At 48.6% G+C, this 12,576-nt stretch overlaps 1 protein-coding gene across 1 annotated transcript in view; it reads left to right on the top strand.

Annotated features, from left to right (window-relative positions):
- ADAM12 (ADAM metallopeptidase domain 12) overlaps nucleotides 1-12,576 on the top strand; it is a 328,649-nt gene that overhangs the window by 281,509 nt on the left and 34,564 nt on the right. The window contains exons 15-16 of the mRNA XM_044236851.1: nucleotides 11,251-11,359; nucleotides 11,467-11,665. Of these exons, the coding sequence (XP_044092786.1) occupies nucleotides 11,251-11,359; nucleotides 11,467-11,665 (308 nt within the window). The remainder of the gene's footprint in view (nucleotides 1-11,250; nucleotides 11,360-11,466; nucleotides 11,666-12,576) is intronic.

Raw genomic sequence — 12,576 nt, 5'->3', positions numbered from 1 at the left:
GAGCACTTTCTAAGAGTGCCGTCCCCACCCTGCCTGTCACTGTCCCTCCCACCGCCTTGCAGACATGACCTCAGCACTGGCCAGGGACACCAGCCATGGCAAGACAACTGTGGTCAGCCAGGCAGAGAGCCAGGCAAGCTCCAGAGGCAGGGAAATCCGATACGGGCCTCCGTCAGGCATTCATTGTGAGGTTTTGGTTTCAGGAGTGAGGAGGACAGTAAACTAGGACAGATACTCATAGCTTGGGTTTGCAGTGTGATGTGAAAGCCGGGAGCAAGCCGGGAGAACAGGGACAGAGGTTTCTGAGGGCCAGGTCTGTCATGGAGCCCACCGCCCCACCAGCCAAAGATGCCCCTCCATACTTGGACCTCCCTGAGGGGCGAGAGGAGCGGCACAGATGCAGCATCGAGGGCCTCAGGTGGCCTGTTCGTCGTGTCTGTGGGGCATTCTCCCAGTGCTCCTCAGATTTCGTGGGTCCACGGGCACAGGAGGTGGGGGCCTGTGGTATCTGGGGCCTTACGCTTCATCTCTGGACCCTGTCCAGCCCTCTGTCCTGGCCTCCTCACTGGCTGGGCCAGGGGACCCCAGGCCAGGGTGGGATCTCTCCATCTCACGCTGGGTGAATGCCTTGCGATGACAAACACAAAGAAGGCACTCACTATACACCGTCAGGTGGCTGGATGGGCTCTGAATGGTTTCGTGACTTCAGACACCTTTCTGCCAAGTGAGGTCACTTTGGGACAGTGGCTACTGCTTTAGGCCAAGTCCTCGAGGCCTAAAGCCTCCCTCGGGGCTAGTCCTTCCTAGCCTTTCTCCGGACTCTGCAATCTCCTGCTTCTTGAGTTACAGGGGATGTTATGCTCCCTTCCAAAAAAGTGTTCTGTGGCCAGAGCACACACAGCACTTGGAGCTTTTGGAGTAAAATATGCTCTTTGGTGCCCTGCTGTATTACGGCGTCTGGCCCCATTTCCCAAGTGAGGTCAGATGGAACTCCGCGGTTCTCTCTGCGCCACTGCCACTGTGTGACTCAGCTGGCCACACGCCTCAGATTCCTGGTGACCAAGGCTGATATTTATTATCTCATCAGATTAGTCCTTCTCAAGCTGCCGGACCAGAGAGAGTGAGCCAGACGGGCAGGCACACTGACAACCTGAGTCATGCCTGACCTTTTCAAAAGCAAGAGCACTGGGACGTTACCTCCTTTGAATTCTCAGCCTCCCTGTGGCGGCTGGTGAGGGGGGTGGCCTGACCTCCTGGGGGCCTGCACCAGCTGCTGTGGAGGGCTATGGATTCACAACTCCCAGCCTGCCTCTTCTCTCGCCGGCCTCCCCCGAGGACTGAGAGGGTCACGGCACATAGACTAAGCCTCCCTGGCATCAGGGGTGCTCGGAGTTCCTGGAAGTGTTGAGCTTGGGGTCCTACCTCAGCCCCGTGACTTCCCAGGTTCGCTGTACTTCAGCCAATCCTTTCTCGGTCCTTCATATCACTGGACACACTTCCTCGGGAAGGTCAGAACCAGCTGTGGCCCCCACAGTCCTCAGAAGGGCCTTTGACCACCTCCTCTGGGAATGCAGCGTGCTCTTTCCTTCTGTGTCCGTGCAGCTGCCTGTTGTCTAGTTCAGAGGCACAGTACGAGTTTCCCGTGACTGCTGGAATGAATTGTCACAAACGTGGTGACATACACCAGCACAAATCTGTCATCTTCCAGCTCTGTGGCTTGGAAGTCCTCACATGACGGTGTTGGTGATGCAGTGTTACTCCTGCAGCCCTGGGGGGAGAGGACACCTCTCTGCCTCTTGCGGCTTCCTGAGGCCCCTGCTCTCCTGGGCTCGGTGCGCCTCCATCTTCAAGGCCAGCAGCACGCATCTGCCGATCTTGGTCTCTCTCTGGCTGTTCCTTCTGCCGTCCCATCTTCTTCTCCGCGTTGGACCCTCCCATCCCCCTCTTAGAAGGGCCCCGGGATCCTATTGCTCTGATCCAGACCCTTCAGGAGAAATGCTCCTCCCCAAATTGTTAACTTCACCACATTCTCAAAGTCCCTTTTGCCATGTGAAGAGACATACTCACAGATTCTGAGGATTAGGACGGGGGACTCTTCCGGGGCCGTTATCTGTCTACCACGGGCGTTGAGCAGACCACTTGCTAACGAGGTGACCTTCAACAGACTACTCGGCCTTGGGCTTCAGCTGTAAACTGGGGATTGTAGTCGGGCTAGCCCACGGGTATCCCGTTGTCCTCGAACACAGCCGTGACCTCTCGTGTGTGTGGCGTCACACGCAGTCCCGCGTTCGGTGTGCGGCACCTCGGAAGTCTGAACTCTAGAAGGAGGCTCTGACTGGGCCCACGGGAAGCTCACGGACCAGTGAGCCAGTGTCCTGGGGCTGGTGTGAGTGCTGGGAAGTGGTGGGGCATGGAGTGGGGCGTCCTAGACGAGGTGGCCCTGGAGACACCGTCTGGCAGGGGTGAGAGGGGAAGGGTACTTCCTGCATGCGGAACAGCAGGGGTCAAGGCACCCAGAAACACTGGCGGAGGCGGGGGCATTCCAGGGAACTGCAGGCAGCTGGGCTTGTCCAGAGCTTGGATTGTGACCTGGAGAGCAGAGAGCCTCACTTCTCACCCCGTTCTCTCATTTATTACATATTCCTTGGTGTCCAGCTCTTACCAGATGCTGCTGACTCGAGAACCTGATTCTGCCAGAGGAACAGACTTCCCAAGGTCCCTCTGCGCTCTCGCTTGGACCTGGAGGAGAGTTGGGATGTGACCCTCGCGATCCCGGGGGCGGGGGTGACTTCCGCGGCCAGGCTCCCAGCCAGCGAGATGCACAGGGCTGAGAGCCTTCTAACGCTGCGTTACGGTGCTTGGTTTAAATTAGCTTCCCATGATTCCGAGAGGGAGAACTTCTTGTCAGGAACACATTTGCCATATTTCATTTCCCCCACGGTTAGCAAATGCTCTGGGCTCTGGACCACGTTTGCTGGAGGGCCATTTTTGTTCCCCTCTGAGGCCCGATGACTCAGAGCTCCAGGGTCACTGGGCTCCTGCTTGCTGGCCCGTGCCACACGCGCCCCAGTGACTGGACCGAACTGCCGAGTCATCCGGAAACGTCCAGTTACGCTCAGGATGTCCATCCGTCTCCAGGTCTGGCTGCCGGAATGCTGGCCGGACAAAGCCTTGCCTTCCAGCTCACTTATTCCCTTTTGAAATGGACTTTTCTCAACCCGGCGTTGGATTTCAATAAACTAATCCTGCTTCCAAATCTTTCTACAAATAGAATGATAGAAAATTCAAAACATATGCCTGCAACCAACTCTTTGCTAGCAATGTAATACCCTTTTAGAATACCTTTTGGGGTTTTCGTTCATTTGTTTCTTTTCCTAAGTAGTGTTGGTAATGTTCTTGTTGGCGAGGAGTTTAAATTCTTCCCCTCCCCAGCGCTGGCCCCCCGATTCTTCTTCCACAAATGTTGTATCTCAAGGCCTTATGGGGTGGTGTCAGGCACAGAATTCTTATCTTCAGTTCAGCTGTGGCCTGTGCTAACCCCCCCTTAGTCCAGTTTGGTTTTAATAGCCACAAAGATTTTCTGTCCATGTGACATGACCTTTATTCCTTCTGAAATACAGCTGGATATTTTTCTTCAGGCAGAAAATTTACTTTTGCCAACGTTGTTTATCTGAACCATGGTTACTGAAAGCGTTACTTGAAAATTAATCTTACGGATAACTACATGTCTAGAGCCACAAACAATTTGCATCAGGGAAGTCCTGAAATATGTTAGTTTTATCTATTTTATCACTCACCAGAAAATAGTGTCACTTGATTTATGCAGTGCGAGCCGACCAGACAGTTTTTTATGGGCTGGTAAATATTCAGTGTTTATCTGCAAGGCTGGTTTAAATGAGTTTGCGTTATTATGATACACCTGGGGCAGTACATTTACTAATCAGCCACAACCCTGGTGACGAGCGATGGGGAGAGAAGAGACTTTTGCCAAGAGCCCCATTGTCTAGAGGCAGGAGAGTCCCCCTTCTTCCCGCAGCATGAGAAGGAAGTGATAAAACTTGTTCATTTGGGCTTCATTTTCCATTGAACACCAAGGTCAGTTTGGAACAGAGAAAGTGAGAAGTACAACAACAATAGGACAGCCTTCCGTTGTGCCAAAGAGGGGCTTTGTCTGTGGGTATGCGAAGTGGGGGCCGGACAGTTAGTGACAGAGAAGGAGGAGCCCATGCGCCCAAACGGGAGAAGTGCATTTGCATAATAGAGTCATTTTAAGGAAAAGATTAGATCAAGTAAATTGTGAGCTTAATGCAAGATGTCATCATCTCTCTTTCAAAAGACATAATGACATTGGAACTTGCAAACTACAATTACAAATATAAGTTTTATCCCTCTGAAAATAAAACTAGTAATTAAAATCCTTCACTTTCTGTGTAATTGTAAAATACAGGGTGATGTCAAAATTCCCTCTGAAAGGCTAAATTTTATCTTTGGATAATGGCAAAACATCTAAGTGTTCTGTTATTAAGAATTCAAAGGCTGTAAATTGATGCGCTATGGTAGCAATGAGAACCCCATTGTCATTTTTTCCAAGAGACAGACGTGAAGTCTCTTCGTGAAAACGTGAAGACAGACACTTTTAAGTGTGGCAACTTTGAACCCCAGTCTCTATGCATTCCTAACCTCTCCCCAGTGGGGAGAAGTCATTTACGCTTCTGAAAGTATCGACCATCCTGTCTCTAAGTGAGAGAGCCCCATGAAACACTTGGCTGGCCCCTGCTCCGCTCTCGGAACTGGCCTGAGCCGAGGTGCTCAGGACTTGTCTCTGGGGGCTTGTGTCCTTCTTCCTTAGTGATGTGTCCTTGGAATGCAAGGGCTGTTTCTGCTCCCAAGGTCAGCGCCCAGCCCTCTTTCTGGTTGTCTTGCCCATACGGTTTCTTCCTTTGCCTATATTTGTAAAACCTGGCTCCTGATGACCTTCTATCTTCTTTCCTCACTGGACAGCGTGGTAGTACTTCCTTTGATGTAAATGTGTAAGTGAAAACCCAGAGCTGTGGGGAAGATGAGCCAGGGGACAGGATTCACCTACCCAAGATGCTTTGTTCTACAGAAATTGCAAGTGGCTTCCTCTGGGGAGGGCAGCTGAGGCAGAACATGCTTTCCCCAAACTCTCTCCCCAGCGGCTCGTCACTTACTCATTCTTGGCACACATCTGCTCTGTGCAGGCCTGAGGGACCACCCCTGTCCCCTGGGTTTTGACAGTGAAGCCAGAGACTTAGGACATCACAAGATTAAAAAGGCAGAGAGAGAGAGAGAGATAAAGAGAAGCCAGTGTGGTAAATACAAGGAGAGGACAGCCCCTATAGCATGGACAAGAGAAGGATGGTGGACCCCAGCCTTGTGGGATGGGAGTGATGGAAGCTGGCCCGGAGGGATGCAGTCGGCAATGTCAGGCAACACAGCGGCCCAGGACCCTCAGCCAGGCTCCGAGGGAGATGTGAATTTACCTCGCCCTGGGCACATAGCCACCATGGACCCAGTCTATGGCCTGTGGCACAGAGCCCTCTGCCAGGAGCCTCTCCCACTGCACGGGCTGTCCTAGGAGGGGTCTGGCCAGAGTGCGGTGGGTTGGGAGACTATTATTCTCAGTCCTAGACCCTCGCTCTTCGAACTCTGCAGCCAGCTGGTTATAGAGACCAAAGTGGGGGCGGGGAGCCTTCCAAAAGCACCTGAAGCATGATAAACGTTCATTGTTTTCCTTAGATCCCATACATGCCCAGACACAAAGCATGGAAACCCCCAAAAATCTATGCATCAGAAAGAATGGCTTATTACTGACCTCTTAGTCTCTCAATCATGTCTTTTGATTCTCACAGCCCAGTCAGAAAGGCACAGCGGACCTCATGAACGTCTGTCCATGCTTTTTAGGAAGTTCATGGAGGCTGACTGACAAAATTGGGTTTAAGAAAAGACAAGGGCATAATTATGTTTAATTATGCCTAGGGTGTGACTTCATGCCTCCACTTTTTTTTTTTTTCATTCTGGTAAAAAAGCTTTTAAAAGATCACTTTGACAAGCAACAGGACGAATGATTAGGCTATGGAGATCATGAACATACACCTGCTGAGTGGATAGAAAAAAGCAAAATCAGAAGACTCCCTGTTGGCAGAGTGGGTAGTTGTACCTAAAAATAAGATTTCCAGTGACAGCATCACAATAGAATAAAAAGGTCAGCATTCTAATGAGCTAGAAGTACAGAGGATGTGCTGTGGAAACAGACTTGTTTTTAACTTTACTCAACTGGACTGACATACAAGAAGCTGTAGGTATTTAACACATACACCTTGATGAGTTTGGAAATACACACTTATCCAAGAAACCCTCACCATGGCCGATGCCAGAAACATATTCTTCAAGTCCAAAAGTTTCTTCCTAGCCTCTTCGTGTGTGTGTGTGTGTGTGTGTGTGTGTGTATGAAAGAGAGAGATAACACTTACCATAGGATCTACCATCTTGGCAAAATTATTAACTGTAGACTCTGTTGTACAGTAGATTTCTAGGACTTGCTTTGTGTAACTGAAACTTTGCACCCTTTGACTAATGCCTCCACCAAGCACCTCCCTTCCCCCAGCTCCTGGCAATCACCATTCTACTCTCCGCTTTTATCAGTTCAACTTTTTCAGTTTCCACATACAAGGGAGATGGTGCAGTATTTGTCTTTCTGTATCTGACTGATTTCTCTTAGGGTAATGTCATCCAGGCTTATCCGTGTTGTCTCAAATGGCAGGATTTCCTTCTTTTTAAGGCTGAGTCGCCTTCTGTTCTGTGTGCTTACTAGGTTTTCTTTATCCGTTTGTCCATCAGTGGACACAGTTTGGCGCCATGTCTTGGGTGTTGTGAATAAAGTTGTAGTGAACACGGGAGTTGAGATATCTCTTCCAGATCCTGATTTCAGCCCCTTCGGATGTATACCTAGAAGTAGGACCACTGGTAATATGATAGTTCTTTTTTTTTTTTAATTTTTTGAGGGATTTCCATACTGTTTTCTACAAAGGCCGTCTCAGTTTGCATCTCCACAATGTGCGGTACAAGGGTACAGGTGCTTCCTTTTCTCAACATCCTTGCCAATACTTGTTATCTTTTGCTTTTTTTATTTATACTAGCCATTCAGACTGATATGAAGTGATGTCTCATTGTGCTTTTGATTTGCATCTCCCTGATTGTCAGAGATGCTGAGTGTCTTTTTGTATAACTGTTGGCCCTTTTATGTCTTCTTGGAAGATGTGTCTATTCAGTTCCTTTGCCCATTCTTTAATCTGGTTATTTGGGACCTTTTTTTTTTTTTCCTATTGAGTTCTAGGAGTTCCCTATGTATTTTGTGTATTACCCCCTTGTCTAATAGATGGTTTACAAATATTTCTTCCCATTCTGTAGGTTGCCTTCCATTTTGTTGATTATTTTTCCTTTACTGTAAGGAAGCTTTTTAGTTCAATGTATTCCCATTTGTTTATCTTTGCTTTTGTTGCCTGTGCTTTTTGTGTCATGTCCAAGAAATCTTTGCCAAGACCAATGTCAAGGAGCTTTTCCCCTATATTTTCTTGAAACTATAAGTTTTAAGTCTTACATTTAAGTCGTTACTCCATTTTTTACTTAATTTTTGCAGCAGTAGAAGATAAGGATCTGGTTTATTCTTTTGCATATGGATATCCAGTTTTCCCAGCACCATTTGTTAAAGAGATTATTCTTCCCCATTGGGCTTTCTTGGCACTTTTGTCAAAGATCAGTTGACCAAAGACCTTAAGACCAAAGAGAAATGTAAAGACGTTGAGCAGCTTTGTTTTTTGATATAGGAGAGTAAAAGAAAAAGTAATATTTCTTTATTAAAATGGGACTTTTCAATATTTTTCACCAAGTTAATGGATAGTATGTTGTAATACTTTGGACTCTGTCATCCATGTTGCTAAAAATTTATGTATTCAAATTTGCCATCAACATTTCTGGGCCCTTTCTCTGTGGGAAAATGGCAACTCTCTTTAAGTGTGTTGTGACCTTCTACTGGGGCACGCACAACACTGCACAGTTATCAGAAAACAATAATGCTGTTCTATAGCCCCTAGGGATTTACACACTCACCAGGTTTTCAGGCCATACAACCCACTGACATTTGGGGCATTAGAATCCCAAAGTCCCCTGCCCTAGAAGACCCAATTTTGTCAAATTTCCATGTCCAGTTTCCCAAGCAGTGACCTAGCATTGGTTTTCTCTTCTAAACATTTTATTCTTACTTAAATACGATTTGTACCCTCTTGCTTGACTTCCTGTTTTAGCCACTTTCTGTGGTATTCCTACATAAAATGTGCCCCTTTGTTTTAAATCGTGGTGGCAACCGGTCTCTTTCCCTCTTCGTCTTACCCTTCTGCACACCCCAGTCCAGCCCTCCTCCAATCCTACCTTCTAGCTGTTTGCAAGCTTGTAAGTCTGAAACGGCTTGGAAATCTCTATACACACACACACACACACACACACACACACACACACACATATAAAATCTCTTTTATCTCTACCAGGAAAACACATTAATCAATGAACACATTCAAAGAGCAGCAAGGTTTGTTTTTTGTTTTTTTTTAAGTGACCATATTTCCCAGTGGATAAATTACTTGATAAGAGCAAGCACGACAGACCCTATGAAGCATCAACCCAGCATCAGTAGCAGAGAGATACCAACTCTGCCTCCCCAGTTCCAGAGCTCAGCATCCGCCAGGACCTGCTGGCACTCCTTTATCCTGGCTGGTCTTCCAAGGCAGGGAAAGAAGGACTGAAGCCTTTTCCATTGGCCTTACAGCACGCAGAAGGAGCTCCCTATCTCACATTGGCCTAAGTCTGGGATCACTTGGGCGGCATGAGAGTATCCATTGCAGCTCTTGCCCTGTCTCCCCACGCATACCAGCATGGCTCTCCACTCAGCAATGGGGGTGGATGCGGTCCAGGTCTTTTGCTCTCTGTCCCCAAGGCCCATGCAGGACCTAGTCCAGGTGGGGCCTTGATACACCTCAGAGCACCAGAGAGGACAGGCTGAGCTCCAACCTCCGGCAGTCCTGTTGCCTGGCTTTAAGCCACATATTTAACCTCCTGGGTTCTAGTTTTCTTGTCCATAAAACGGGATAATGAGACCTGCCTCTTAGGATCCCTGGTAGGATTGAGGTGTGGAATTCGGCTCGTTGTCCCTCCTCTAAGAGTTCTTTCCTGACCAGCCTGCTTAACACAACAGCCCCCTGGGCCCTCCAACTTGGTTGATTCCTTCATAACACTCCCCAACCCAGGACTTGAGAGGAAGATACCCATTTGCTTGTGCTTTTTCCCTTGCAACTTGAGAGCAAGCAGGAGGCTTTGTCCACAGTGGTCAACCCCTACATCCCCAGGGCCTGGCAGACAGTAAGGGCCAGATAACTGTGTGTGTGAATGAAGTCTGCATCAGGATGGGAGGACGGACGGACGGATGGACAGAAGGAAGGAAAGAATAGAAAAATAAAAGAAGGAAAGAGAGAGAAAGAGAAAACCAGACAGGTAAGTAACAAGTACATTGAGTCCATGTGAATACACAAACAACCATTGAGTTGTTGGTATATTCTAGATGCCAATTTTTCTAAAAATGATCAATTAGATCCAGGTATTTTCATCAAAGTACCATCAAACAGAAACAGACTCGACACTGAGACATGCCTTCCCCATCTCTTCACCTGCAGTGGGTAGAGGAAAAGAATAAGGCAGGAGGACATGGAGGAAATGGACTGTAGCGGTAGGCAGAAGCTGCGCGGGTCAGTGGTGTAACCACGCTGCGAGTGGGAATGGAAACCCGGGGTGCCAGGAAAGGACTGTGATGCTCCGGAGCCAGAGACCTGGTCTTTTCCCATGACAGAAAACTGTGTCCAGTTTGCTGTCATGCCCTTAAAAATGAGTTGGAGAGGTGTCTCAACATGGTTTTTAAAAAAACAGAGAATGGGCAAGTGAGAGGTTCGGGACTCTGGTACCTCACCGCAGAGACCAATAGCTGAACCCACAGCCCAGCTCAACTGTTGCAAGGGTTTTGTTTGGTTTGATTTGTCTGTTGTTTTTTTTAAATGAGAAGGGGCACATGTCTGCTCCTGCCTGATGAAGAGGAATCAGGTGCAGGTTAAAGAAAGAGAAATTTTTAGAAATAAGAAGGTCTTCTGTTCCCTTGTCCATCGTTAGACTGGTATTTTAGATAAGTCAGTTGCCACCTTGGGAAGTGCAGGGAGCTTCCCCAGAGTTGGGTGCAGAGAAAGGCGAGGGACAGAGTGAGATCTGGGAAGTGGGCATTCTGGCGGTTGGAAGGGTTACCGGAAAGAGCACCCACCTGGACACCAGTATAGGAAAGAAGGTGGGTTAAGCCCACACCACAAGGCACCGTTTATTCTGAAAAGTATGGACCATTTTCCTGAGTTACTCACATCGTCTTCAACAGGTGTCCCTATGCCTAGGATCTAAGAACCCTCCAAAGCTTTGGCCGTGTGAATTCCAAAGCACAAGGTCACTCTTTCCCTGGCCAGAAGATATGCTAGGAATGCCTATGTCCTCCGCTCTCTGGCTCCCATGTGCCTCTCTACTGGGCACTGTCATTCCGTGCAAAATGACTGGGGGGGATTGTCCCTCCCTGGCCTCTGAGAGCACTCTCTGCCTCTCTGCCTTGCTAACATGGGCCCTAACTGAAGCGAGGGCTTGCTCTCAGAGGGAACCTTATAGGACTGAAACTGTTGTGTAAGCTATCTGTGGTGCTTGTTTGCTTCCTCCCTCTCTCCCTGCATCCCCCCCATAGTCATCGTTATTCCTTTGAGCCCGCTCTAGCGTGTATTTTCTCACCAGAATTGTAGGAGATGCCATTAAAGAGAGCACACTCCCTCGCGCCTGAGGCCAGCTAGCTCCCTTCTTTCTGCACTGGCTCAGGTCTGGTCCCATAACCAGGCCACATCTTCTAGAAGGCTGCATGCCCTTGGCCCGGAGAGCCGCCCCAGAGAAGAGTGAGCTAGCAGATGCAGGCTTTACCGCAAGTGACGCCGGGGGAGGGTGCTAGGTTGCCCCAGGCCTGCTCATCTCAGGAGTCAGCCAAGGTGCAGGCGTGATTTCTCTGCACACCAAACCCATCTCCCCTTAACCTGAAATCCCAGCGCCGGTCAGCGACAAACCTTAGAAACCCTTGCAAGAGGTGAAAGTGCTGCTTGGCTTCTGTTTCAGGTGCTAAACCTGCCCCTGGGATCTGCTTTGAGAGAGTCAACTCTGCAGGTGACCCGTACGGCAACTGTGGCAAAGACTCCAAGAGTTCCTTTGCCAAATGCGAGATGAGGTACGGAACCCGCGGCCCGAGCGCGTCATGGCTTTGAACTTCCCATGTGGCTCAGAGCTGGTTGCAGACTTGCCCTCTTCGGGGACTGTTTGTTCTCACCCTTGCAGAGATGCTAAATGTGGAAAAATCCAGTGTCAAGGAGGTGCCAGCCGGCCCGTCATTGGTACCAATGCCGTCTCCATAGAAACAAACATCCCGCTGCAGGAAGGAGGTCGGATTCTGTGCCGTGGGACCCACGTGTACTTGGGCGATGACCTCCCGGACCCCGGGCTGGTGCTTGCTGGCACCAAGTGTGCAGATGGAAAAGTAAGACCCAAATGTTCACTCGCATCATAAATGTAAGTCTGGAAGGGGCCTGTGGAGAAACGTCCTGTCCAAGAACTGACTCAGGAGGTTGGTTTGTTTTCCTAAATCCACTCCTTCCTAGAACTTTGTCTCTGGAATCCAGTTCTTTGCACCTAGAAGGCAAAGTTAATAAATCCTAGATCCTGGCCTAACCATGGAGATGCAGATTTGGGAAAATCAAGCGCGATTTCTCAGTCTTTGAGTGTTAATAAGTCATTTCTACACTCTGGGCGTCAGGAGTGTTTCCAGCCAGGAAATTACTTTGGAAGCAAACACAGTAGCCTATTATATTGTTTTTGGAAATGCGGCCTTGGTTTTTGGCACAGTGACGGCTTGTTCTCACCTGGACGGAACGGGAAGTCATATGTATTTTCCGAGACCCCCATAGAGAGACTAGGAGAGGGAAAGAGAGAGAGAATCAGGTTGAAGCCAAAGGGAGGTCTTTTGGAGAGCAGGGGGAAAGCAGACAGGAATATTTGGGGGTTTAGAAAGAAAGTCAAAAATGAAAAGTCAAAACAAGGAACTGAGGTTTCTTTTTAACATTCTGCCACACTGATTTTTCTCCGCAGACTTTCTCGTCAGGCTAAATGAAAGCAAGTTAATAAAACATTTTAGGAAAGAGGATTAATCAACATCCCTTTTTTTAGGACCCCCACCTTCAAAATGATTATGAAATCATTCACGAACATGCAGGTCACAGAATAGAAAGTCATAAAATAGAAAGATAGATTCAGCTCCGTGGCCAAGTCCCCGGGGTAAGAATTCTGTGCCCTCAGCCCTGTCCGGTCATATACTCTGAGCCGCAAGTGCCTCGTCCCGAAGGAAATGGGATGATGGTACGTGAAACACGATGTACATTCCTGGGGTCTCCT

This window comes from Neovison vison, chromosome 2, assembly GCF_020171115.1.
Source record: "Neovison vison isolate M4711 chromosome 2, ASM_NN_V1, whole genome shotgun sequence".
In the NCBI taxonomy this organism is placed as follows: Eukaryota; Metazoa; Chordata; class Mammalia; order Carnivora; family Mustelidae; genus Neogale; species Neogale vison.
The sequence above is the reverse complement of the archived record's forward strand: the minus strand, read 5'-3'. Positions and strand labels throughout refer to the sequence as shown.